This window comes from Labrus bergylta, chromosome 8, assembly GCF_963930695.1.
Source record: "Labrus bergylta chromosome 8, fLabBer1.1, whole genome shotgun sequence".
Taxonomy (NCBI): Eukaryota; Metazoa; Chordata; class Actinopteri; order Labriformes; family Labridae; genus Labrus; species Labrus bergylta.
Genome location: NC_089202.1, coordinates 14,052,660 through 14,077,856, shown reverse-complemented (window position 1 = coordinate 14,077,856; position 25,197 = coordinate 14,052,660). Strand labels below are relative to the sequence as shown.

At 40.2% G+C, this 25,197-nt stretch overlaps 4 protein-coding genes across 6 annotated transcripts; 3 read left to right on the top strand and 1 right to left on the bottom strand.

Moving 5' to 3' along the window:
- The first annotated feature begins 114 nt into the window (after positions 1-114).
- On the top strand, positions 115-6,867 carry rap1gapl (RAP1 GTPase activating protein-like). Of its 2 annotated transcripts, XM_020646755.3 has the most exons (19): positions 115-571; positions 711-743; positions 858-948; positions 1,133-1,168; positions 1,254-1,301; positions 1,542-1,739; positions 1,827-1,924; positions 2,183-2,261; positions 2,999-3,052; positions 3,143-3,226; positions 3,351-3,451; positions 3,542-3,671; positions 3,762-3,923; positions 4,029-4,100; positions 5,819-5,905; positions 6,012-6,167; positions 6,251-6,334; positions 6,431-6,450; positions 6,530-6,867. In XM_020646755.3, exons 1-19 carry the CDS (start codon positions 474-476, stop codon positions 6,618-6,620), a joined length of 1,722 nt encoding a protein of 573 aa, XP_020502411.2. In that variant the 5' UTR covers positions 115-473; the 3' UTR covers positions 6,621-6,867. The 2 variants fall into 2 exon arrangements, with proteins under 2 accessions (XP_020502411.2, XP_065813764.1); XM_065957692.1 differs by lacking the exons at positions 115-571; positions 711-743 and having other exon boundaries at positions 765-1,168.
- A 1,568-nt stretch (positions 6,868-8,435) lies between these two features.
- On the top strand, positions 8,436-10,600 carry LOC109993704 (glutathione S-transferase kappa 1). The gene is made up of 8 exons (XM_020646756.3): positions 8,436-8,652; positions 8,749-8,844; positions 8,929-9,010; positions 9,230-9,358; positions 9,487-9,632; positions 9,727-9,843; positions 9,920-10,013; positions 10,333-10,600. The coding sequence occupies exons 2-8, from the start codon at positions 8,776-8,778 to the stop codon at positions 10,380-10,382; spliced, it is 687 nt and encodes a 228-aa protein (XP_020502412.1). The 5' UTR covers positions 8,436-8,652; positions 8,749-8,775; the 3' UTR covers positions 10,383-10,600.
- Positions 10,601-13,105: 2,505 nt separating this feature from the next.
- Positions 13,106-18,566, top strand: styk1b (serine/threonine/tyrosine kinase 1b). Its single transcript, XM_020646793.3, has 10 exons — positions 13,106-13,485; positions 14,396-14,451; positions 14,612-14,779; positions 15,107-15,439; positions 15,556-15,737; positions 15,896-15,970; positions 16,908-17,116; positions 17,216-17,256; positions 17,691-17,787; positions 17,898-18,566. Exons 2-10 carry the CDS (start codon positions 14,397-14,399, stop codon positions 18,088-18,090), a joined length of 1,353 nt encoding a protein of 450 aa, XP_020502449.2. The 5' UTR covers positions 13,106-13,485; position 14,396; the 3' UTR covers positions 18,091-18,566.
- A 44-nt stretch (positions 18,567-18,610) lies between these two features.
- On the bottom strand, positions 18,611-24,705 carry phc1 (polyhomeotic homolog 1). Of its 2 annotated transcripts, XM_020646791.3 has the most exons (15): positions 24,562-24,688; positions 23,829-23,846; positions 23,605-23,726; positions 23,362-23,472; positions 23,201-23,266; positions 22,963-23,109; positions 22,522-22,695; positions 21,616-22,347; positions 21,384-21,513; positions 21,090-21,268; positions 20,900-20,963; positions 20,710-20,797; positions 20,273-20,444; positions 19,522-19,750; positions 18,611-19,423 (listed from the first exon to the last, which is right to left on the bottom strand). In XM_020646791.3, the coding sequence occupies exons 3-15, from the start codon at positions 23,719-23,721 to the stop codon at positions 19,272-19,274; spliced, it is 2,361 nt and encodes a 786-aa protein (XP_020502447.1). In that variant the 5' UTR covers positions 23,722-23,726; positions 23,829-23,846; positions 24,562-24,688; the 3' UTR covers positions 18,611-19,271. The 2 variants fall into 2 exon arrangements, with proteins under 2 accessions (XP_020502447.1, XP_020502446.1); XM_020646790.3 differs by lacking the exon at positions 23,829-23,846 and having other exon boundaries at positions 24,562-24,705.
- Positions 24,706-25,197: the final 492 nt, after the last annotated feature.

The window sequence follows — 25,197 nt, the reverse complement described above, 5'->3', positions numbered from 1 at the left end:
TCATTCTCTCTCTCGCCCCCTTTCCTCTGGCTTACTTCACCCTCCCCTGCTGTCTCTCTCCTCACCCTAACTGTGTGGGCTGTCAATAATTGATGATCTCACTGACTCAAAGGGTAACAGTTCCAGGAGAAAATGTCTCACCCATTTCCTCATTTATTCCTCACCCATTTCCTCAAGTCTATCTTCAGGTTCTGGGAGCCTGAGAAACCAAACAGGTGTTTATCTGCGCATAAGGATCTACGTCTTGAAGCAGTGTCTGTCTTCTTTTTCTTACACCCTGTTGCAGCTGCTATACCTGCGAACAGCAGCGGGTTAATGCTGCCTATGTGTCTGACAGCAGGACAGAGGGAGGAAAGGGAAGCTTAAATGAGTGAGAGGCAGGGGGCAGAGAGGAAGAGGAGGAGGAGTGACAGAGTGATCGAGTGAATTAATTCAACCTTAGCCAGCTCTGATTGACTCGGTCACAAACTGGCATGTACAACCACAGTGACAGCAAAGCCATGGAGAGAGAAAAGAGAAATGACACATCTTTCTCCAGGAAGAGAAGTTTCACTTTCGGGGCATATGGAGGGTGAGTAAAGACTGACTGTGTCAAATTTGAACTGACATTTAACACAAGTTGGTTGAGAAGCTGGATAAATGTCTTCTTTAGATCTAATCCTCTCTATGTAAGTTTTCTTCTCTAATAATTCTCACTTCCTTGTTTACAGTGTGGACAATTTCGCATGTGGGGACGCGGCCAGGTGAGGGTTGTATCTTCTCTTTTATTGCAGCCAACATTCTTCAACTTTGTTGTGAAAAAGAAACTCAAGTAATGAATAATGCTACATTTAATGCATTTCTACCTGTTGCTGCAGACCTGAATCTTCAGGCGAGCGCATCCTGGACATCATGCACTCCCCTGCCACTGAGAGCAAGCCTTTCCTCTCCACCAGCAGCAACCAGAGGGTGGTCTCATTATCATATTCAGCATGCACCTCACCTCTCTAAATTTAATTCAACATTCTTAAAGTATTTCAATATGCTGCCTCTGCGAGAGGTCAAGTTGCTGCTGAAGTATGTGTCATGTTCCTCTTCCCTTTCTCTCTTTCTGTGTTTCTGTCTGACCCCTGCTGCCTGTTGTTTGTATCAGGACACTGAGCTGTTTGAAATCATTGAAAAGCTGCAGGTGAGTTACACATCCATTGATCTCGAGCAGTGCATGTGTGTGTTAAGGAAGTTTCATATCATCAATACTCCCCCTTGTCCATCAGGGCAGCAGGATCGATGAGCAGCGGTGTGAGTTCCCTCTTCCTCTGAAGGTTAGTCTTCAGTCTGAAGGTGAAAAAAAAAACACATTTAGTTGCACATGTGCGTGTGTGTGTGTGTGTGTGTGTGTGTGTGTGTGTGTGTGTGTGTGTGTGTGTGTGTGTGGGTGTGTTGTGTGTGTGGGTGTTGACGCCGACCTTTCCAGGAGCATTGTGACATTTGTTTATGCAAAAACAAAAAACTGTCAAAACACAACTGCATCATCATAAGGTGCTCCTTTGTGTCTCTTTAAGTCCCAGATGTTAACGATAGGTGGAGACCTGCCGCTCATCCTGCCCTCAGAGTCAGGGGGTTATTGGATAGACCCCCCTCTGGAGAGGCTTGTGGGTGTGAGTCCCACCTCATCCCACTCAGGCCCAGATCCAGAGAGCTATGACATCATGGAGAGAGACGGAGAGGCCAAAATCTACCATGAGTTCTTCCGCTCACGAGTGAGGAAACTTTAAACGCAATCTTAAAGATATATATCATCTCTCCTAGGTCGGGGTTCAGGTTTTCTTATGTTTCTCCTTCTTTAGTACCATCACACATTCACAGCAGTGGATCTGGCTCTGGGGCCTCTGGTTCTGTCTGTGTGTCTGGAGGAAGAGGAGAACAAGCTGCGGGTCATACTAAGGTGGAAACCTCTTTAATTTAATACATGTACCCTGTAATACATTCTTATTTCTTTACATCAAAGAGGCAGAGTCATTTTCATCAATGTATGAGCTTTTTCGTGTAGGAAAACATTATTATTAACATTTATTACTCATCAATCAAATTCAACAGTGAATTGTTACGTCTTTAAACATGTCTAAGGCTGATCTTTATATTCAGTTTATTTGAAGCAATACTGCATCACTTATACACAGACACTGTGTTTCTTGTCTAACAGGATGAAAGAGAGCTCTCTGCATGGAGTTTTCTCCCTCTCACTTTTCCCCAACATCCCGTCTGCTGTCGAGTTAGCAAAGGTAGGAAACTGTTCATTCTGGTGTTCTTAAACAATATGGAGACTACACTGAAGGATGCAGTACCACACTGTAAATGATCTGCATCACAACCAATTATAGAAACATTGAAAGTACCAAGAATAAACATTCACAAATGTTGCATTTCTGTGAATTAATGCATCAACATTTATTATGAGTTGTTCTTGCTAGAATTCTGATGTTTGGGTTCTGATGTTGGTCAGGTTTTTTGTTTGGGGGTATTTTACTGTCGAGGTTGTTGTTGTTGTTGGTTGGGTGTCTCTTCCGTGGGCTGCGTTGTTGTTGTGATTTGGGTTCTTATGTGTTGTTGTTACGTTTTCTTCTGCATTGTCAAAGCACTTTGTTTTTAAAAAGCGCTATACAAATAAAATTATTATGATAATTATTATCATTGATAGGCCTTAAGCATGATTTAAGCATGATTAGTGCTAGCTCGTCACCATGGAGGTAATATTAGCTACAATCTAGACTTGCTATGTACTGTTTTATGAAAACAACCAATTTAAGAAGTAACTAAAGTGGTTAAATAAATGTAAATGGTATTAAAAGTACAATATGTCCAGTTATAATATAGTTAAATAAAGGTGTAATTTCATATAACATAGAAACTGAACACAACCCCTTCAAAAACATTCTACTGTACTTGATAGATGTAATCAGTAACATGTGACCTCAGGAAGTGTAAAACATGTTTATAAGATCTCTCACATGCTCTCTAGATGCTCTGCGACAGAGTGAGCGTCTCAAGGTTTGAAGTGGTCGGCCACCTCAAGGTAATGCTTCTAAAATAAACAATAACTATATAATTACACAGCTTAATTTATACTGATTTTATTAAAAGCTCTCTGTCACTCATCCCTCAGGCTCCAGAACTTATAACAGCATTTGATGAACACCGTGTGTCTCCAAACTTCAAGTTTGGAGTTTTGTACCAAAAAGAAGGGCAGGTGAGAAATGTGTATGGATAAAATGTTGTGCATTTATAAAACTGTCTGAAAAATGGCACCAGATCATAACCTCCCCACTCAGAATCATAACCTCCCCACTCAGACAAAATTCTTCTGTGTCTAGTTCACTGAGGAGGACATTCTGAGTAACAGCGAGGAGAGTGAGGAGTTTAAAGATTTCATCTCTATTCTTGGAGAGACGATTCAACTGCATGGTTTCAGCGGGTAAAGTGTGTTATTTTGATGCAATTGAACAGATGAGACATGCAGTGTGCAATGTCCCATGATTGTGTTCCCTCACTTCCTTTCTTTCAGGTTCAGAGGAGGGCTGGATGTGTGTCACGGTCAGACAGGGAGTGAAGCGGTCTACACCTCCTTTCATGGGAGAGAAATCATGTTTCATGTCGCAACTAAGCTGCCGTTCACAGAGGGAGACCCACAGCAGGTCAGACAGGATAGAGTTTTTCTGAGGATCATTTTGTGATGACTTTCTGAAGAAAACAATGACTCACTTTTTTTTTTTTTTATCCTACAGTTACAAAGGAAAAGACACATTGGTAATGATATCGTAGCTCTGGTCTACCAGGAGGGCCAAACCCCCTTTCTCGCTGATGTAATCAAGTCTCAATTCCTGCACTGTTTCCTGGTGGTCAGGAGGATTCAGAGTGAAGAGGAGACAGAAGGAACTGCTTACCAGGTGTAACCATCATCACCATCAAAAAAGTTTTTTACTTTAAGTTAGAAATTTAATCAAGTGAAAAGAAATCTATAATTTCCTTGGATCATTTTCATCTCTTCACAGGTGTCCGTCACAGCCAGAGAGGATGTTCCTCCCTTTGGTCCGATTCTCCCCAATCCTCCCATCTTCACAGACGTAAGAAACCTACCATAGTCAACAAACTTTTTTTTTTTTTTTTTTACTCAAAGAAATACAAGTAGAGCAGCTATCGAATCATAATTACTAATATCATTTGTAATTATCAGTCTATTAATGACTAATGTATCATTATTTCAGAGTCGTTGGTCCCTTCTTTTCCAGCTGTTGTTCCTTATTTATGGCCGACATTTTGTAATTATATGGAGATATGGAGACACCTGTACTTTTGTAGCAAAAGTACAGGTGTCAATGACGCAAATTTCTGTGCAAACCGACAATAAAGTGTTGTCTTAACTTATCTTATCTTAAACGATGATCGATCCACCTAGAACTGGCTTACCTAACTGGAATACAGCCAGAAGTAATCTTAATTATGTTACTTTAACTTACTTTTCCTGCCCTTTTTCTCTGCACAGAAAATAGGTCTGTGTGTTCACCCACAACTGGGCATTTAGAATTTCAATAGAACTCATTACCTTAGGCTATGTGCTAATCGGGGCGGTATAAGGTTCAAAGTTCAAGGTTGTCTTTATTATCCCTGCGAGAGGGCAATTTGTCTTGCATTCAGCAGAAAAACACATACATACATACAGCCCGCGATCAGCAAACAACATAGAATGGACAATAAATAAATGCAATAGTTAAGAGACAAATGGAAGCAGAGGCAACACAGTTAGTGGTTTAAAAAGGTGATGGTTTCTCATCCTCTTTGTCCTGCATGCTGGCAGGCTGAATCTGCGGCCTGACGGCAGCAACTTAAAATCCTTGGACAAAGGATGACTTTGATCTGCCAAGATTGACTGAGCTTTCTTAAAACAGTTTGTTCTATATAAATGAGAAAGGTCAGAAAGGGACAATCCTGGGATTCTGACACACAGTTTAACAATGCTCTGCATTTTGTTGCGGTCAACATTAAAATTCCTAAGCTTCCTTAGAAAGTGCACACGCTGATGAGCTTTTTTGCAAACAGCTTCAGTTTGGAGCTCGAAGGTGAGTTTGTCATCGATGATGGTCCCCAGGTACTTGTAGTGGTGCACCGCCTCAACAGCCTGGTTGTTAATAAAAACAGGGAAAATGACAGAGGGATGTTTCCTGAAATCCACTGTCATTTATTTAGTCTTTAGGACATTAATGTCCAGGAAGGATGACATGCACCAGTCTGTATAGCTCAGTCTGTAGGGACTTGGGTTGGATACTGGAGGGTCGCCCGTTCAAGTCCCAGGTCTTGCAGCAGACCAAATCTGGAAATTTGTCTGGTAGCAGTTTACTTCCTGAGCACTTCCTCCCTCAAGCAAGTCACCAAACTCCCCCACCCACCACCTCAGGAGTGCTCGCTGTGGGCAGCCCCCTCACTCCTGTTTGCATGTGTGTGTATTTCAGCCTATGTGTGTAGCATGTTCAACAACAGAGTGTAAAATTGAATTATATAGTATATATTCTTCAAAAAGAAAAGGTATAATTAAATAAATAAATACAGAGCTCTTGAAGAACACCCTGTGTCTCTTGCTCTTGTCTGCCTCGGTCTTTGATCGTTATGAAATGTTTATTTCCTGCCTGGATATGATCTGTGTCTTTTATCCTCCACTCATTAAACTTTATATTACTTCACTTGTACGCCCAGAGAGCATCTAAGTCCACATGTTGCTAACCTGAGTATAAATCATTGACTGAGATTCTTAACAGCGGTCTTGGTTTGTCTCTGTCCTGTCTTAAAGCGATCCCTGCTGAGAGAATTCCTTCTGACCAAACTCATCAATGCACAGATTTCCTGCTACAAAGCTCAACGATTCAGCAGGCTAGAGGTGGAGGACAATTTGTATTTATTCATGATGTTAATGTGTGAATGCACAAGCCTGTTGTCTGATTTCTCTCTGCCATGTTTGCTCTCCTGTCTTCCTCTGAAAAAAGCTGCGAACTCGCTCATCGCTCCTTGAGTGCTTGCAAGCCGAACTCTCAACTCAATCCAAGTGCATGATGGGAGATCCAGCACTGTCTGCTCTTCCTTCTTCTGAGGGAGTACGGGGGGTGCCTGAAGGGAGCGGAGGATTCATTGAGAACTTTAAGGTAAATATTGGACTTCTTCACACTTCAATTTACAGATCTGGCTTTATTATCTAGATTCAACATTCACTCTTGTTTGTTATTAGAGAGCCATCAGAGTGCGGAGCCACTCCTTTGAGAATCTCGGGGTTCCTAGGAAGACTGGAGTCAGTGCATCACAAAGGCCTAAGGTAAAGAATCACAAGATAATCTAATGCTTTGACTTAATAAAAAAACAATAATGTTGATTGGCTTGAGCTTATATTCTGTTTTAACATCCTTCACAGACAGACAAAGATGGAGAAAGGTAAGACAGAACAAAAATGATCTATGTCTTTGATATTTTGAGTAAGCCACATAAATAATTATTTCTTGTCCTTTTTTAGTGACAAATCTCCTGGACCTATGCATGGTCTCTCTGACAGTTCAGGACCAGCTGAGCTCAAGGATCAAACTAGTCCTCAAGAAGAAACATAAAAGGAAATATCGTTTTGTAGATTTTAGGAGTGGATACACATATAGACATAATGAGCCTATATGGTCGCTTCATTATTATCCTTGTGGATGACTTCTATGTAAATAGAATGTAAAAGTAAAGAGTAATTCTGAGAATGTAATTATTTACTGTCATAGCAGTGATCATGACATCAATTTAAATCTTTACAATGTCATTCTGTGAAATGTTAAATGTATATATTAAACAGCCAGGAAAGGCTCAACGTTTTGACAGAGTTTACAGTTGTGTGTTTTATATGATCAATAAATCGACGATTCCATCGATGAGTGTAACGAGAGGAAACGGGCACAAGACAGATGGGTAATAGCTGGGGGAATTGATTTACAATAAGCAGGGAAAGTTGGATTCCTTATGCTTTGAAGACTGGTTATATTATACCAGTAAAACATTATTTAAAAATAAAAGGTTTTAGAAACAAAGGTGATGCTGTGATGCCAGTAAAATATCTAAAACACCTAAACAAATTCAAACTAATGGATTTATTAACAGACACACTAGTACTCCCAACAGCACTCCAAATGTCTCTACTTCCTGAATCCAGTACTGGGCTTTAAAGCATAGAGGCCAGGTGCAGCTGGTTGAGTCATTAGTAGCTTCACCTGGGCAGAGCTGAAGACAACAGGATGTGGAGAAGGAACAAACAGCCGTAACAGTATGATGCTATGAATAGATGTACATTTGTTGCAGATATGATTGAAGAATCTTAATTGTGTAGTTACAAATTCAAAGTAGTCAAGGTAAATATTTAGTTTTGCTTTACAAAAATCAAGTAGATAAAAAAATGTTCTTTTAAGTGTGACTTTGGGATACTGCATTTGAAATGCTTATCTGGAAGCTAAAAGGATTTTTTCACAGCAGAGATTTTGTCAGCATGAGTTCCTGTCTGAAGTTTTGTACAGGACTCTAGCAAACACTGAAAAAGTCTTCAGTTCAAATTAACACGCGTTTAGTGATATCTTAAGTTATGCTCACTGCATTTAGGTGTCCTGCTCAAATCATCATTTTTAAAGTAACATGTTAATGTTTTGAAATATTCCATATGAATGCATGAATAAATAAACAAGATGTTTATAAGTCTCTGTACTGCAAGAGAAGAGATACATATTATTATGTGTGTGTGTATGTGTTTTCAGGTAAAACATTTTGAATTAAATTAAACTATATGAATGTATTATCTATTTAAAAGAAACAGGCTTTTTAGATTTTTAAAAACTAAATTTCTATTCCTGTCAAATAGTAAGCGGTAATGCACTTCTACGCTGTGATGCCAACCATATGAAGACTCAAATCAAACTCACCAAATATGGCAAGAATTCTGTAAGGTATGTGAAACTGGGAGACATCTTTTGGTTGGTACAGGAAGGAAGATGAGCAGAAACCCAAAAGAAGAGGCAGTGACCCAACTTCACTTCACATGATAGGTAAACACACAACTGGATTGTGTACTAAATGTGATCAGCTAGAATCAGTAAAGCACGTTTTAATGGATTGTAGTTTTAATGAGGGCGACAGATATAAGAGAGATATCAAGATCAACAAGATAAGAAGGTTAAGGGAAAACAATCAAATAATTAAAGCTCAACTACACTGTACAGAATATTCTGGGGACTAAAACTAGTAAAATATAAAATGAGTTCATGTCGTTTTAAAAAGAAACACAAATAATAGACCCGTGTCTCTCTTCTCCAATCCTCCAGTCCAGTAGGTGGCGTTTACGCACCTTGGCGCGGGTTGCCAAACACCAATAACCCCAAATGAAGAAGGAAGAAAAAGGTTCACCAAGCAGCTGTGGGTCCAGAAGAGGGCAGTACCGTGTTGATGTGTTGCAGTAAAGACATTGTTTATGAACCTATCCATTACTAAAAGCTACGTCAAATAGTACACATAGCAACAACGATTCCAGCTGACTTAAACTAACTATATTCATTTCATACTGAGTTTTTGTGGAGTTGCTGCTTTGACGTGTCACTGCATCAAGAAGCCCTGCGTCAGGTTAGTTGAACTTTGGCACACTGTGAAGACGCTTTGTGGTTATTCAAACATTTCTGAACAGGGAAGTAAACATTTCATCTCATCACTGTGAGTTAGAGCCACCGACCTTCTGAAGATCTGAAGATGACATCCAAGAAAGTGATCGAGTTGTTCTACGATGTGGTTTCTCCCTACTCCTGGCTGGGCTTTGAGGTCAGTGTAGTTTGTTTTTTCGATGGGCTCTTGTCACAGACTCTGTTCATACTGAGACTTGACTGATGGTTTTTGTGTTCACAGGTCATGTGCAGATATAGAAATGTGTGGAATATAGAGCTCAAACTGCGCCCTGCATTTCTTGGTGGTATCATGCAAGGATCAGGTAATCAAAGTGCAGCAGCAAGTGCATTACTTAAGTCAAAGAACTGAGTGCAATTCTGTTATTACCATTATTACCACGTTTTCAATTCAACGAATGACTTTGCAGATTCAGAATACAATGTGGTGTTGTTAGTCAGCTGCAGGATGGGTGACTTGTTTGCACTCGTGTGGTCAATGTTGGTACTGTTATATATCATAAAATGTTAATCTTTCATGACAGGCAACAAGCCCCCCGGTTTGGTTCCAAACAAATTCCTCTACATGACCCAGGATCTGGCCCGCTTGGCAAAGTATTTTAATGTTCCCTTGCAGAGTCCATCCGACCCGGCTGAGGTCATGTTCAAAAAAGGTACGAGCGTTGGTTGCGAAGTCAGCCCTCTTTTAAGTCATCATCCAGATAACAGGTGGCTGTTTCTTTTATCAAGCAGGACCAATGAAGAGTTGAATTTTAGCTGTCGTCCTGATTTCTGTTCCTAGGCTCTTTGTCTGCAATGCGATTTGTAGCAGCGGTACAGGAAAGGCAGAAGGGAGGAGACGAGCAGGTGGAGCGGGTGTCCCGGGAGCTGTGGAGAAGAATCTGGAGTGAGGACAAAGACATCACTGAACCTGCATCATTATCTGAGGTACAAGCTTATGCTGACTGGCTGCTCGTATCTGACAATATTAAAAAGCACTTTTCAGCTTTGTCAGAGTGTGAACTTTTCTACTTTTTTGCAGGCAGCGCTGAAAGCAGGATTGTCCGACAGCGAGATTAAAGAAGTGCTGAATATATACACCTCACAGGAGATCAAAGACAAGCTGAAAAGCTCTTCAGAGGATGCACTTGATTATGGAGTCAGTTTCCCTCAGTTCTCCTTGTAGATTCAGCCAAGAAATCACAATATATTGAACTCTTCCTGCTCCTTTCCAGGCATTCGGATTCCCCATGATTGTGTGTCATGTAAATGGCAAGCCAGAGATGTTTTTTGGATCGGACAGATTTGAGCTCATGGCTAACTGCATCGGTGAGAAAAATATTGTAATGTACCACCATATATTATTCAAAAACACATGATGTCAAAGTAACCCTAAAGATTAAAATATCACTTTAACATATTCTTTATCAACTGCTACAGCATAAGCCACCCTTGATAAGAGCGTAACATGTGAATACTGTAAGCTGTATGTTAGCTGGAGACAGACAGTTTACGTTTACATGATGAAAACTATGTTGCAGCTTTTCTCCTTTGTTTCTATTGTTTGTTAAATGTTCATCCTCTCATTCACATTTCTAATTAATCTCACTGTGATTCTCACCCCGGACTCATTTGTTCTCTGTTATAGGCGAAAAGTGGCTGGGACCTCAGCCTGACAAGTCAGCTGCCAAACTGTGAGAGAGAGAGAGAGAGAGAGAGAGAGCTACCTTCACAGATTGTCTAATTTGCATCATGTATTAACAATGTCTATCATTTTCCTTCATTCTTCAGTTTCATATTTTCAGTGCTGTGCCTTGTGAAACTATTCAGAATATATCCAATGTAACTAAAACATTTTGCAGTGTAAATATTGTAACATACAAATTATGGGCTATTAAAAGAAACGTTTTTAACCACTTGCAGAAAAATCAGCTCGTCATCTTTCTGTTGAAATAAAAAAAAAGACGTGAAAAGGATGTCATTGTTTCATCGTTATCTTAGTCAGGCTTGTTAGGTGTCTCATATTGGGAGAAGAGGTTTAACTCATTTGGTTGGGACTAAAAACTATCCTTCAATAACGTTCATGCTCCAACTGGAAGATTCCAATTGACTGTTCATGTAGCGCCACCTTGAGGTTGACATTTGTTGCTTTCACTGAAATGTCTCTATAATTATAAGACTGATAGCCAAGACGTGTGAAACAAACTTTCAAGTGTTCTCAGGATGAATTGTAAATCTTTTTCACCATCATTCGTCCAAAATGCAATCTTTTCCAAATTACTTCTGTTCAAAAGTGAAGCATGCTTAACAAATAGAATCCCTGTCCTCCTCAGCTGAGCCATGTTAAAGGTACAATATGTATAATTTACGTGTAATGCCAAAAATGAATCTGCTACTTTTTCTGTTGAGCTGTGCACTTAAATTATTCCAAATGTTTCAACCGATGTTCAGATAACTCAGAGAAATCCTTATGGGGGGGGGGGGGGGGGTTTCAATGGGTCACTTGTCCTCCATTGAAACCTGGGAAACAGCAGATGATACTTCTCAGCGTAAGAAAGGAAGTCTCTGAGGCAGCAGTTTTTTTTTATTATTAAAAAACATGGTGTCCTTAAATATAACTTAACCAAACATGAAAAAAATAGACATGCCCAATCTTAAAACACGCTATTTTTTTAGTTACATCAGATTTTACTGACAGAAAATAACAACTCCCATGATCCCACACTACCTCACAACATAAACTACATCATGTGTGTGTGTGATGGGACAGATGCTAACATTACAGATGCTTTACATTATAGATGTTTAACATTAAAGATGTTTAACATTACAGATGCTAACAGATGTATCAGCATGTTCACTTGTTTTTGTGGAGATGCTGAGATGCTAACATTAGCTTAGAATATTTAGCTCAAACTAAAACTGACCTCAGTAACAACTCTGGCTGCTAAGATGTCATGTGGTGAATGAAAGTCCATGTTTTATTTGCTACATTTAAAAACAAATATGTTTATGAAACAACAGCCATTATTATTTCATAGCTATTCTTAAATAAGGCATTTCTTTTTAAAGCTGTGATCATTAACCCGACTTCAGCTCAGTGTGTTCCTCAAAAGAAGCTCCTGAGTTGAACCTGTTTTATCTTTTCTGCACAGGTTTTCTCCCACATTGCTACTATAAGCCTGTTAGGTGTAGTCTATTGGAAACTAAATTGCTAATGGGTATTTATATTAGATTGGATGTGGTTGACCTTTTGTTTGATTTGTGATAGCAGAATAAGCGCTCCAGGGTGTAACCCTCCTCTATCCTGAAGTGAGCCTGGATATGTTTTGCTTCATCGAATCACTTTAGGATGTGGGAAAAGATAAGAGGCCTGTTTGACAAGACAACATCTGAGTTCAAATGTTAAGTTGAATAAAAAATATGCTGAGTCATGTTAAGTGGATTTTGTGACTTTTTTTCTTTCAGTCCGAATCTACAAACTAAAGAATCAACAACATATTGTTGATAATTACTTTAAAACAGAAGAAAATGAAAGGACAGGTGAAAAGTTTTCTGAGGAGTTGACACATGATTCATATGATGACATAATTTTCTGTGTGCTCTGTAAGATTATGATGCAAGGCTTTTATAGAATCTTTAAATTAAGGAAGATTTTTTCTTAGTTAAAAAAGGTTATTACAAAAATAATGTCAAACTTATAACTTGTAAAAACTGTGCCTAAGTTGTCTTTAACAAATGTCTTACAACAGCTTGTCTTACAAAAATGTGCTTATATTTAAAAAAATACTGAGCTAATAAATGGACAAGATCCTAGAAAAGGGCCTTACAATCCATCTATTAACACTTACTACAATAAAACCCCATTATAATGTTTTTTTAACTATTCACCCCAAACATCTACAAAATGACAATATTAGGAATACATTGCTGCATCAGTAATTACACAATTATCACACATGATTTAGCAAAAGGCCATTTCACTGCATCATGACTCACTTATATACTCTTATGTGGATTTTATAACTAAATTTAAATGTCATTTAGTTATTTTGCATTGTTGTTTTTGTATTTGTCTTATATAAGGATAATGGTTGGATTTTACAGCACGGCACTATCCTAATTGACACTAATTTATATCTTTTTTTAGAGTTTGTAATTATTATTTACTTGTGTCTAATGTCAGTATCTAAACAAATAAGCAGTTGAATATTTCCTGCTCCACCTACTGCAGAGCCTGTCATACGAGTTCCAGCATGGTGAAGGCCAAACATGCTTAACAAAAGACTTGTGAACTAAAAATGACAAGGGAGCTGCAGGACCAGTTTCCAAAACAAAGAGGAGAGAGGCAGAGCCAGCGGTAACCTCGACTTAAGAGACAAAAAAAAAGGAGTTGCAGAATGTGGCTGAGCAAACTCAGAGAGAGAGATAGAGAGAGGAGGCAGGGCAGGACTGTGGGTTACAAACCTGATGCCAGCATGATGCACCACTTCTTCAAGTAAGAAGGAGGAAGAGGTAAACAGAGGTGAAGAGGGATAAGGTGGAGGTGAGGAGGGTGGAGTCAAGAAAAACAGAAGGTGGAACCTAGACAAACAGAGAGTGGTGCGGCGATCCCCTGAGCCCAACTAATCGCCTGAGAAAAACAAGACAATCAAGATCTGAAGAGCTCAGATGAACCCGGACTCCACATTCAGCTGGGAGGATGTATAAAATATGTGTGTGACTGATGTGAAGAAGGGAAACATGAGCCTCTAATAACTGGATTTTCTTTAATATACAAGACAATACTGAAGGAGCTGAGGTAAGAATTTAAAATGCTTCATGTCTTTTCTTTGACATTTTAAAGTCAGGTAAAATGTTGCTGTGGTGGCAGCCCTGAAGTAGAATGAGCTCATGTATATTAATATTTATTTTAACGGTGTAAATCACTCCGGGAACAAGGTTTCTGTCATGTGACATTATGACATGTCATTTATGAGTTTGAGTACACAAGCTGGAGCTGTTTCGTCACATATATATGTGCAGTACAACACCAGCATTTATGAGTGGAAAAAATGCAGATGAACAGGTTTAGAGATCTTGGATCTGACCTATCAGGATGATCAGGTGGTGGGAGAGTTCCTCAGTGTGGCTGTAGTGTCATTTCTGTTCCTTAACACTGCATTCAGAGAAGCTCTTTATTTAGATAACGTAAACATTCCCAAATTAAAGATATCTTTTTGTGTGTTTACCTTTGGGTGAAGGCTGTGTTTACCTTTAGGTGAAGGCTTTCACAGTGTTAATTCTTCGTAAAGTTGACTGTTTACCATTGATGTTTTGTGCTGTATGTCCTCGAGGATTAAGATTTGTTGTTTCAGGAAATGTATTCCTAAAGGTTTTAGAGTGTTTTTATTCTAAGTGCAAGTCGTATGTGGAAGTAAGAAACAGTTTGGCACCTTTAAGAGGGAAGCACTGCTCTGTTCTCAGTTACCAGTCGCTCAGACACCTCCTCAAACTGGATATCTTGTTAAAAGAGTCATGTTACTATTTGCAGATCCAGCCAAAGAGACTTAATGGGTGTCAGGCTACTGCTGTCAAGTAAACTGTTGTTTTAAATCATCTACATCTATCTGTTGACGCACAACAAAAATAATGGAAACCAGTTGTTGACATGTGAATGGTGTTCAAAGATTGGACAACATTTTAATCTCACTTCTTTTTTAATCAAACAGGATGTCTTCAACATCAAACGCAGACTTCAGTTGTAACAATGGAGATACAATCTGTGGTAAGTTTTAACGGTGGAGCATTGTGGTCGATTACCTGCTCTGGCCTTTAAAAGGATTTGTTATTGTCAACTTCAGACAAGGCAAGCAGGCAACCTTTGAGGTCAGTGTTTCTCAGACTTATTGAGTGATGTTAAGAGTGTGTTTGTTTCATGTGTGCAGAGATCCGTACTTATGAGCAGGAGGTGATCATTGTGCCGATCCTGCTGCTGTCCAGCTTCCTGGTCACCCTGATCTTCATTTTACTGCTGCGCTTCTGTCCAGAAAAAGTCGATCGGATCCGTCCGCAGGCCTCAAAGCCGACCAGGAGGGTGCTGCATGGCATTGATGGTAAGACACTGGAATAGGCAGAATAATTGTGATTCAAATATGCTTAATCATATCAGGGGACTCAAAGTGGCTCTACATTGTCAGTAAAGATAAAGGAAGGCCATTGAATTTCTATTGTTCTTGTATTTTTCAAAGTGTAGCTAATTGAAGCTCATGTTCAGTAAGCTGATCTGTATGTGTAAAAAATAGTTTCTTCTCTGTGTTTTACAGATACATTTTTGGACTCATACGACTTAGTTTATCTACTATCATGTAAATGTTAGCACTTTTGGACTTTTCTTATTCCCTTTCTCCCTCTCTGTCCCTTTTTTCTCTCTCTGTCCATAGCTCCACCTGGTATCAATGTCCTGGAACATGAAAGCATCGCTCTGGACGTACCCAGTTCCTACTCCACCTTCAACACCGCAACGACTTACCCCTCCAAAAGCCTCACCACGCCTGTGGTTGAACCCTCGATCCCGCCCAACCCCCCTCAGCAGACCTTCCAGCCCACTTTTACTCCTGTGGTCAAGCCCAGGGAGCTGCCCCGTCAGAGGCTGCCCGAGTCCTTCAATCTGGTCACCCCTCTGCCGGTTGCCTTCTCCCTGCGCTCCGACTCCTCTGTGTCCCTCTACAGGGCCCGCATGGAGAACAGGAACGTGGTGCTGCGAGTCCTGAATGGTGAGAATGTTAAACTTGAAGTTAATAGAAGATGGTTGGTTGCAGTCTTTTTCTGGACTCTGACATCTGATGTAACTTCTTCTCTCTCATCTTTCTCTTACTCTCTCTATGTTCAGATTCTGCTGATGCCAATGAAAGACACAACTTCTTAGGCTTTGCATCCTTCCTGGCCCAGCTGGGACCTCACCCTTTCCTTCCAGAGCTTCTTGGAGTGGTTTCACTTCGAGCTCCTCTGGTAACTGTTGTAGAAGAGCTGGAGAACAGAGACTTGCTCAGCTACCTGTGGCGATGCAGACAGGTACGGTGAATCTTTAAATAGGAAATCCTTCTACTACGTGCATTAGCTCACTTTAGGCATCAAGCCATACATTTAAAGCAGAAAATACATGGAGCAAAACAATGATTATATTATCTTCAAGATGGCAAAGTCATTTGTGTATGTCCTTTTTCTTTCAGGAAAATGTGAATCCACCGTGTGAAATGACAGAGAGAAGAATATTTACCATGGCCAAACAGGTGGCCTCAGCTCTGGTTAGTATGCTAATGAATATGCCCTCACCTTTTCAAAAAATGTTTGACTTTCAAATCACAGAGAAATATACCCCCTGTCCTGACACCATCTCCTGTCAACAGGGTTTTCCTCCACCAGACCCTAAATGTGACAGATTTTAATGACATTAATTTTCACGAGGAATGTCAGAATTGTGTTGGGTTTGGGTGATGAAAGAATCCAAAGTTACATGGTGGAAAGATTTCAACTGATTTAGCACCATTTGGAGGTTCATCAGGAACAAAAAGGAAAAGTCAAAAAGTCTGAGTCTCACCAAATTCATTAGGATTTAACTTCAGGGGAGCATGAATCCATCATGATGCTCACTGCATCTTAATCTGTATATTATTAGTATAGCATGCTCACTGCACCTTAATCTGTATATTATAATCCTAAGAATACACTTATTTTGTAGCATTACTTATTTATAGCATTTATTTATATTTATAGCATCCCATTAATCCAGCCATCCAGATATACCTAATAATTCACTTTTTTTGTCTACATCTGTAAATTTTGTAATTACTGTACATAGCACAGACTCTTGCACTTTCTGCTTATTTGCACTTCTGGTGAGATGCCAAACCTCATTTCGTTACTCTATACTTGTATATGTGTAATGACAATAAAGTTGAATCTCATCTCATCTCATCATCTCATCAAAAAGCTAACTTGAATTCTGAGTTTGGCTTAAAGCAGTGGATCCAAAAAACTGTCAATTATTACCATCATTTACTCTTTATATATTTTTGTATTTTGGCCACCATAGATGAAACAGCGTGAATACATTTACCTTCAAAAACTCTCTACATGCATTCAATCACTGGATCTAGCTAAGCTAAACGGATATTACAGCTAAAACAAAAAAAATAGAGGTTTAGATGTTTCATCATGGGTTTCATCTTTTTGCTCCATCAGGAGTTCCTTCACAACAAAGACCTTCTCCATGGAAACATCCGTGCCCGCAGCGTGTTGGTCAGTAAAGAGCACACGGCCAAGCTTTGGGGCCTGCATGGGGTCTACACCAGGAAGAGCCAGGGGACCACTCAGAAAGATGATGCCAGCATGAAGAAATGGCAAGCACCAGAGCTGTTAGCCCGGAGACCTGCCAGTCAGAGCAGCGATATGTAGGTTTTTTTCAATACAAGGATGATGCAATTCATTTTTGGAATTTACTGAGTTAGTTATTAGCTGACCATAACTTCCATCTGTGTGTCCCTCCCTAGTTGGTCGTTTGGCATCTTACTGTATGAAATGGCAACATTAGGTAAGTAAATGTTTGACTTTTGGGGAAATTAGTGATAGATGATCCAAAAAACCTAAAAAAAAACAAAGTACTTTATAAAGTAACTATTTGTAGCTTGAGACTGAGAATAAAACTTTCCAAACTGTCAGAAATTTGACATATAATTGATCATACTATCAACAAGTTTAGTGCAGCTGTGGCTCAGTTGGTAGAGTCTCTCAACAGAAAGGTAGGAGGGGGTTCGATCCCCAGCTCCTGCAGCTACATATACGACCATTTGATTTCCTGGAGTACCCAGAAACCACATCATCTGATTATTCTTCCCATATACAACCTCTTTGTTTTGTTTAACAGAACATTTACTATTAAACTACTGATATTGCAGTTGAAAATTGCACATGCATTGCCTTGACAGAGCTCTGTATCCATACATAGATTTTCTATTTTCCCTCCAGGTGAAGCTCCTTTTGCAGAAATCTCAGTGAATGAACTTCTGCAGTTCCATCAACGAGGCAAAAGTCTGAAAAAACCTTCAAACTGCTCCAACATGCTGTAAGAACCTACTACATGCCTCTTATAAGACGCACAACCAAACCAGAGGATGTTGCTTAATAATCTCATATAATGTTTTAAGGCTCAGACTGTTTTCCTCTGTCCTTCAGACACTCCATCATCAAGGGCTGCTGCCAGTGGAAGGATCAGGATCGACCATCTCTGGCCGAGGTGAGTCGCAAGCTGCTCTCAGGAGAGAAAGGTGCATCAGACAAAGTCCTCAAGGTGTCGGGAGCGGTGAACATCGAGCAGTACCTGCGGGAAGCAGGATATGGCGAGTCTAACAGCTACACTGTTTTCTGATCCCTGCTCGGACCCGTACAAAATAAAACATAAATTGCACTATTCTCAACCAACCCAGTGGTGCACTTTACAAAACAGTATCTTTCAAGTGCAATAAGTGTTTCAGGCTCTGAAAAATGTTCTTTTATCTACCTGATACAGTGCCTTCTTCTCACTCCTTCTGCCATAGTGAAATATTTAAGGTTCGTTTAGGGAAATGTAACCAGTGATTTGTAACAGGAACTTGTAAGATATGTAAACTTGACCAAGTACAGGTGCTGCATCCCTCAGTTGTAGCTGATACTGTCAATATATGATGGTTTAAAAATCATGTTTAAAAATCTCAAGCCAACATGAATGAAGATGTCATTTATATTTTTACCACCTTTTGTATGATTGTTTATTAGGCTGAGTTATGGAAATGAATGAAGGGAACATGTTTGTATTTATGCTATCATCTCAATTTTATGTTAATAAAAATATCTTAAATCAAACAATGATCTTTCGTTTTTTCAGACACACGCACACACACACACACACACAGATTCAAAGATCCTTTAACAGGTATTTTTTATGGGTAGAACATGTGTAATTGTGTACACAGAGTACTTCCACTCAGCCCTGAAGAGAGCAAACCATTAGAAATACCTATTTTCAGGTAGTTAAGTTGGTTAAAGCTACTAAAACTATATTTTTATCCATGAAAAAATAGCTTTGATTGTAGTACAAAATGGAAAAGATACAAAACTAAACTTTTAAAGGCAGGTAAAATGAACCTCAGGCTCTACGAGTGTCCTTTACTTGATGTGGTTGGAGCCTGGGTTGAACATCTATCTTAAAATAACAGGTAACTACTAAAAGACTGAAACATATTACCAAAGTTAAAGCACCGGTTTGAAATCCAGCAAGAAGGCAACGTTTCTTTCTCCCCTCCCCCAAGAGGTGAACTGTCCTAGACAGGAGACCTAGCACCTAGTCCTGCACACCGGCAGGTTTGCACAGTTTCACAGGAGTATACATAAAGACGTCGCTCTCTACTCACAGTAACAGAATAAACTAAGAAACACTACTGACATGAATACAAACGTAAAAGTATACATACAAGTTTTTGCACATTCAATGTCTATAAAAGTGAACTGTTAAAACTCATGTCATCAAAGATTGTAGTATTTTTTTTTATTCTGCTCCTCGGCTGGACTGCATCACTCACGCAGCGTGTTGATGGAGGCACAGATCTTAAGCGCGGGACCCAGCTTGATATTCATGGTAGATATGAGATGATCCTCTCGCAGGAGCATAAGAGCTTGCCCGTCTATTTCCTGCGACAGGAACTGAGCAGCCAATTCTTCACAGCCTGAAGGAATCCCGACAGAATGGGACAGTTAAAAACAAATGAAAACAGGAGGCCGAGCTCTTTCAAATAAAACTGTTTTCTACTGACTGAAAACTGACCTTGAAGTGAGGAGATAAACCTGCACACTTCTTCCACGCTCCACTGAGCAGGAGTTGCCGAGAGAAAGTTAGCGCCCTCTAGTGGAGCAGAGCTGTCAGAGGGAGGAGCGCTGTGCCCGGCTCTCGAGCAGGAGTGAGAAGAGCTCGGGGACAGAGAAGGAGACTCGTCCTCTTCTTCTTCTTCTCCGTCGCTGGATACATCATCCGAGCGGCTGGACTCAGAGTGACACTACGACGAAAGAGGAACATACTTAAAAGAACGGCTAAACAAAGACTTTAGAAAGTATAGTGCATTTGTTGATAAATGCCACCAAATTGATGTTAAGCATAAGGAAGCCATTTTCCATATTTTCTTGTGATCAAAAAAATCCAAGTAAAAACACAAAACCAATCAATATGTAAGCCAAACTCTTTTTTTTTAAAATGACTTTTCAACTGTCTCCAGCACATTTCAATTCTTGTCAAATCGTTAAAGCGACAGAACATGAACTTATAAAAAGATGAAGTGTGAAGTTTTTTTTAAAGAGCCACTCATAACTTCGTAAAACAGCCAAGAACTGCAGCTCTTAACAAAACAGAAGAAATGCATTTGTTAAAGGGACTATCTTCAGTTGTGCAATAATACACAAGAAAGAAAAGAACATGTCCTGTAGTGTAACTTTGTGGTCTACACCAACTGAATGCAGGGTAACCTTTTTGTTGCCAAAACAGAGAATATGACCAACTTGACCTTTTACATCACATGTCTTACCTTGACAGGTAGATGCCTGCTCGATAACTTATTACAGGGGATATTAGAGCTGCTCCTGCGAGAGGGACCCCTTCGCCTGGCAGCGATCTCAGTGGGGGCCGGAGGAGGTGCCACGCCTGCACCACTTCTCCCTCTGCTCGTTTTGAAGTGTTGGCTGCAGCTGACATTATACCTGTGAATCCAAGAGCACAGTGAGTACACAGGGAGACATTTTCAGGTTTTTTTAAACCCCCGTGTGCAAGATTGTTTTTTCAAAATCTCAAGCCCAATGTGCACAGTAAGTCTTTCAGCTCTAATAAGAGGCATACTCTTGTATGGTCTTTCGCTAGCTCCCTTGTTATGCATGGTAACCAGACCTTTATGTATTCACAGCAGCAGTTTCTTGAGAGTCCAGATTGTAAATCAATGCAGATATGTGAGGCTAAAGTGAATCATACCTCTTAGCACATGTGTTTGAACAGAACCTCTTTGATCCTCTGAACTGGCTGGCAGGGGCGAGGCTTGCACAGTATTCACACTTCAACACTGAAAAGAGAAGGCAAGTATACAACCATGTCACAAATGTAGTAAATTTAGTAAAACTTTGAACATTTTTAATTAAAAAATAAAAGTTATTCCATCACTTACAAGGAGTACCGTTCTCTGATCGGCCAACCAGGGCATAGTCTCTGTCTTTGAGGAGCCCAGCAACCTGTCATATCAAACACAAGCCTGACAGTAAGGAACTTGATACACACAAACATGCAAAGCAAAGTGTAACTTCAATTAATCTCTGAGTTAATGTGAAATCTCTGTTATTATAGAATGGCATACTTACAGGGAAGGGCTCAGCTCCCTCCTGGATGACGAAGCCCTCTATGAGGTGGGTGAGGACTTGGGGTTTGACCACTGCCTGGGGCACTGGTGCTCTGTCTTTGTCCCCATGGACACCTCTTAACAAGGGCAGAGGCAGGGACAGGGTGGGAGGAGATGTGAAGGCAGCTGTCACAGGAGGAGCTAATGAGGTGGGAAAAGACACAAGGAAAATAATGAGAATTGAACATATAGCTACAATTTTCTACTACTTGTACTAGTAATTCATGCTTGGTTTGGATAGGGCAATCTGACATACCCGAGTCCTTTGTCGGCGCGGGGGATAAGGGAGGAGCTGAGTCTTTCATTGGTGCAGAGGAATCTGTTGCCATCTCATTTGAAGCATCACAGTCAGATTTTCTTTTCAGAGAGCCGATGACAGGCTTTATCTTATTGTGTGAAGGAGAACAATGTGTTACAAAAGTGTTACCATTCCTAAAACACAGATTGTTTTCCTAACAGTTTAACAAAGATAGTTTCAGTAATCTTACCATTGCACTGTTGTTGGAAACCATGTTTACGTTCCCACCAGCTACACCCTCCTGAGCTATGCTGCATCGTGCTTGTGCCAGAGCCACAACCTGTGCGTTTCCTGCCAAGCCCTGCCTCGCTCCCACAAGCTGCACTGGGATGTGGGGAGTGTTGTGTCCCCCAGCCGTAGCCTGGCTGTTGCTTGGTGGTGCAGGGAGAATGGGAGGTGGGTGTCGAGGGGGCAGCTGCACAGGTAAGCGGTGTCCCTGGGCTGTCTTGGGCTGGATTGGCACAGGGCCTTTGTCTGCGGTAGTGCTGGCTTGCTGTAGCGGCTGTACCACCAAAGTCTGTGTGTTTACGTTTGCCTTAGAAGTCAAAGAGCCGATGGGGTAGCCCTGGGTGGAGGTAGTGACGTTTGAGGTGGGCACAAGGATCACTGGGGCAGCAGAGGTGGAGAGGAGGAGTTGGGATAGAGGGAGTGCTTGAGAGGAGTTGACATGACTTGAGGATGGAGCTACAGATGCAGCAGGAGTGACAGTCATGGCAACCTGGTTTCCAGTCTTTACAGTCATAGTGTTGGATTGCTGAGTAAAGTTGCCTTTGGACATTTGTTGTTGCATTTGCTGCTGCTGACCTGTCTGAGTAAAAGTCTGTTGCTGTTGACCAAGAGGAAAATCTTTCCTCTCTGGATGCTCAGACTTGACAGCAACAGCCCTGGGAGTGGAGGTGCAGTGTAAGGCCAGATTCTGCACCTTTAGAAGGGAAAAGATTGTTATGAAATGTACGAGCTAAAAGGAGAAGTTGTAGTAGGCAGAGTCAAAAAGTCCTCCTATTACATTTTTGCCAATGAAAACTATTAAACATTTATTACTGTTTATTCTAAGAAGCTCAAACTTGATGTTACAGTTAGGTTAAGGTGCTCAAACCTGATCATTGTCAGACTGGTTACTGGCAGAAGCTTCATGTTGTTGTTGTTGTTGCTGTTGCTGTTGCTGCTGCTGCGGCTGTGCCTGGGCAACTGTTGTTACAGTTGCTGTTGTTGTGCCACCCGGCATAAAGATGAGCTGAGAGGCAAGAGGAGCCCTGAGAGAGCGGTTTACCTGTGAGACGTGGGAGACAGGTAATCAGTCATACACTTAAATCAATGTTTATAGTAAATACGCTATCATTTGAAAATTATTTATTTGCTAATCATTGTGAAGCTTTTTGATTTTTTTTGAAAAAGCAGAGTTAAGGTTGAATAAATATCTTTATATAGATTTATGACAGAGACAGGAGCAATATGCTTTAAGTTAACTGATTATAACTAAAAATTGACTAAGTGCAAACCTTATATGTATTTTTTTATTTTATTTTTTTAAACTTACCCTTAGATACATCTGTCCTTGTCCTGCAGAGTTTCCACCCAGCAGCACCGACTGGTTAAGAGCTGCTGTTGTAGCTGCAGAGGTGGCCGGGCCGTGAGGACGGGGGTTGGTCATAGTTCCTCCCGCAGATGTTGTGCTTAGGTTGACCTGGGAGGGACAGATAATTCAAATCTTTCACATACTTTTTCAATAACTACATGTGCAACACATATTTCATTTTTTTTAACACGATACTTACAGTGGTGGTCGCTTGGGATATGCTGTTACTAGGGGTATTGGATTGTCGACTAGCTGCAAGGGTTGCCTGGTTTCAAGAAATAAAATAAAGTGAGGTTGTGTACAATGTCAGCTTACATTACTTTTCAACTGAATGTATTTACTAGTCTTCAGTCTTGTTACCTGTTGCACGGCAGCCAGATTGTGGAGTTGGGCACTACTGATCTGCTGCTGCAGCATGAGCTGCTGGAAGTACTGAGCTGCATTCGGCTGTCTTTGCAGTGCTTGGAGCGCCTAGACACACAAACACACAAACACATGATGTCTGAAGACTAATCCAAGAATCTTTACTATGATACTTTTACACATTTCAGGTCAAACTTTTTTTTTTTTTTGGATTACATTTCTGTTGTTATTTATGCATACCTGCACAGCCTGTCTTTCATACAGAGACATGTGGGCTATTTGGGGCGCACGAGAGTTCCCACTTGTTTGAGGAGTTGCATTGTTGGTGCCTGTGTTTTGGTCTTCCCCTGTATCCATGGTACCTTTTAAAAAACACAGAAGCCAAATCTTGTTATTCATGCAACAAAAAAAAAACATATATACTAAATATATTTTATCAATAGCAAAAATCGTAAAAGTAATACCTCGGCATGAAGATCAAACTGAAAATGCAATTAAGCACACATCACTTGAGCAACACAGTAAAACTCACTTTTTATAAAAGTTTAAAAAAATGTCAAAAGTAAGATAATCAGTATGTAATAAAGTACATTAACTCCTCAGAGTCAGTATGTTTCAAAAAGGTCACTGCTGGCATTAATAGCAAGACAAAGTCGAGACAAACACTGGTGAAGTTACATCTTTAAAAAACACTTAAAAAGTTTCACTAGAGGAGACAAAACAAATCACAGCTTCCCACACCCAGCATTCACACCATCTAACTTTAACTTTAGCAACACATGAGCATTGGCTGAGTTCACCACTAAACCACTCACAACTTTTTGTTTTCATGAGCAGCCCAGTTGTCAACATGATAGATGATTGCGAGAGAAGGAACAACATGGAGGAAGAAGCTCAGGAGAACGAGTAGCCATCTGCAGCTAACTACAATAGACTGTGGTGCTAACATTTATCTCAGAAAAGCCGGACAAAACGCGGTTAGAATTCATTACAATGTGTAACGCCACTTGCACAAAATGCATAATATTAAATAAGAGAGGGTAAAGCGGATTTATTGTGCAAACACTCACGTTAAACGTAACAAGTAGAAAAAGCTAACTGAATAGCATTTCTGGCAGACAGCTAGCAACAAAAAGCTGGCTATCACCCTTCACACATGGTAACAGTCAGTGTTTTTCGACGTGCTTATGTGTTTACCTTTCTTTGAGGCTTTTGTCCTTTTCGCAGTTAAATGCAATCAAGTCAATATTGCGATCTTGTTATTTTTTTTTCATGCAAGCCACGGTGAACCCCCTTTCATGGTTTTGCCTCCAACAAAGCCCCGCCCCTTCAGCAGTCCCCTTTTTCTTCTTCTTCTTCCTTCTTTTTTAGTTAATGGCAGCTTGCGTTTAATGTGCAATACCGCCACCTACTGCCAGTGCACCGATTGTTACATTATCTTGTAAAACGTAAGGCTTTGTATTTCTACTACTCCAACCTCACATTTGCTCTGCTCACTCTTTAGATTTTCTCTCTATGTTTTATATGTATGTAATAACAGACTACATGTTCATCAAGAGTTCTGTTCTCGTCCACATTGACACAAACCTGATGGATGTTTTCCTGTTAAATGCATTTTTTTATTCAATCCTCCCTTCCCCCCCCCCCGATTGTTTTAATTCCTCCCAGAGTCGCTGCATTAATTTGATAAAGATTTTTTAACACCCATGGTTTTCATAGCAGTGTGCACAAGATGAGTAATCTGTGATTTGAAATAAACAATCAAGAGACCATACCAAGCTGTTATCCCGTATCTGACAATGCTTTCATAAACATTAGTGAACATGAATTTCT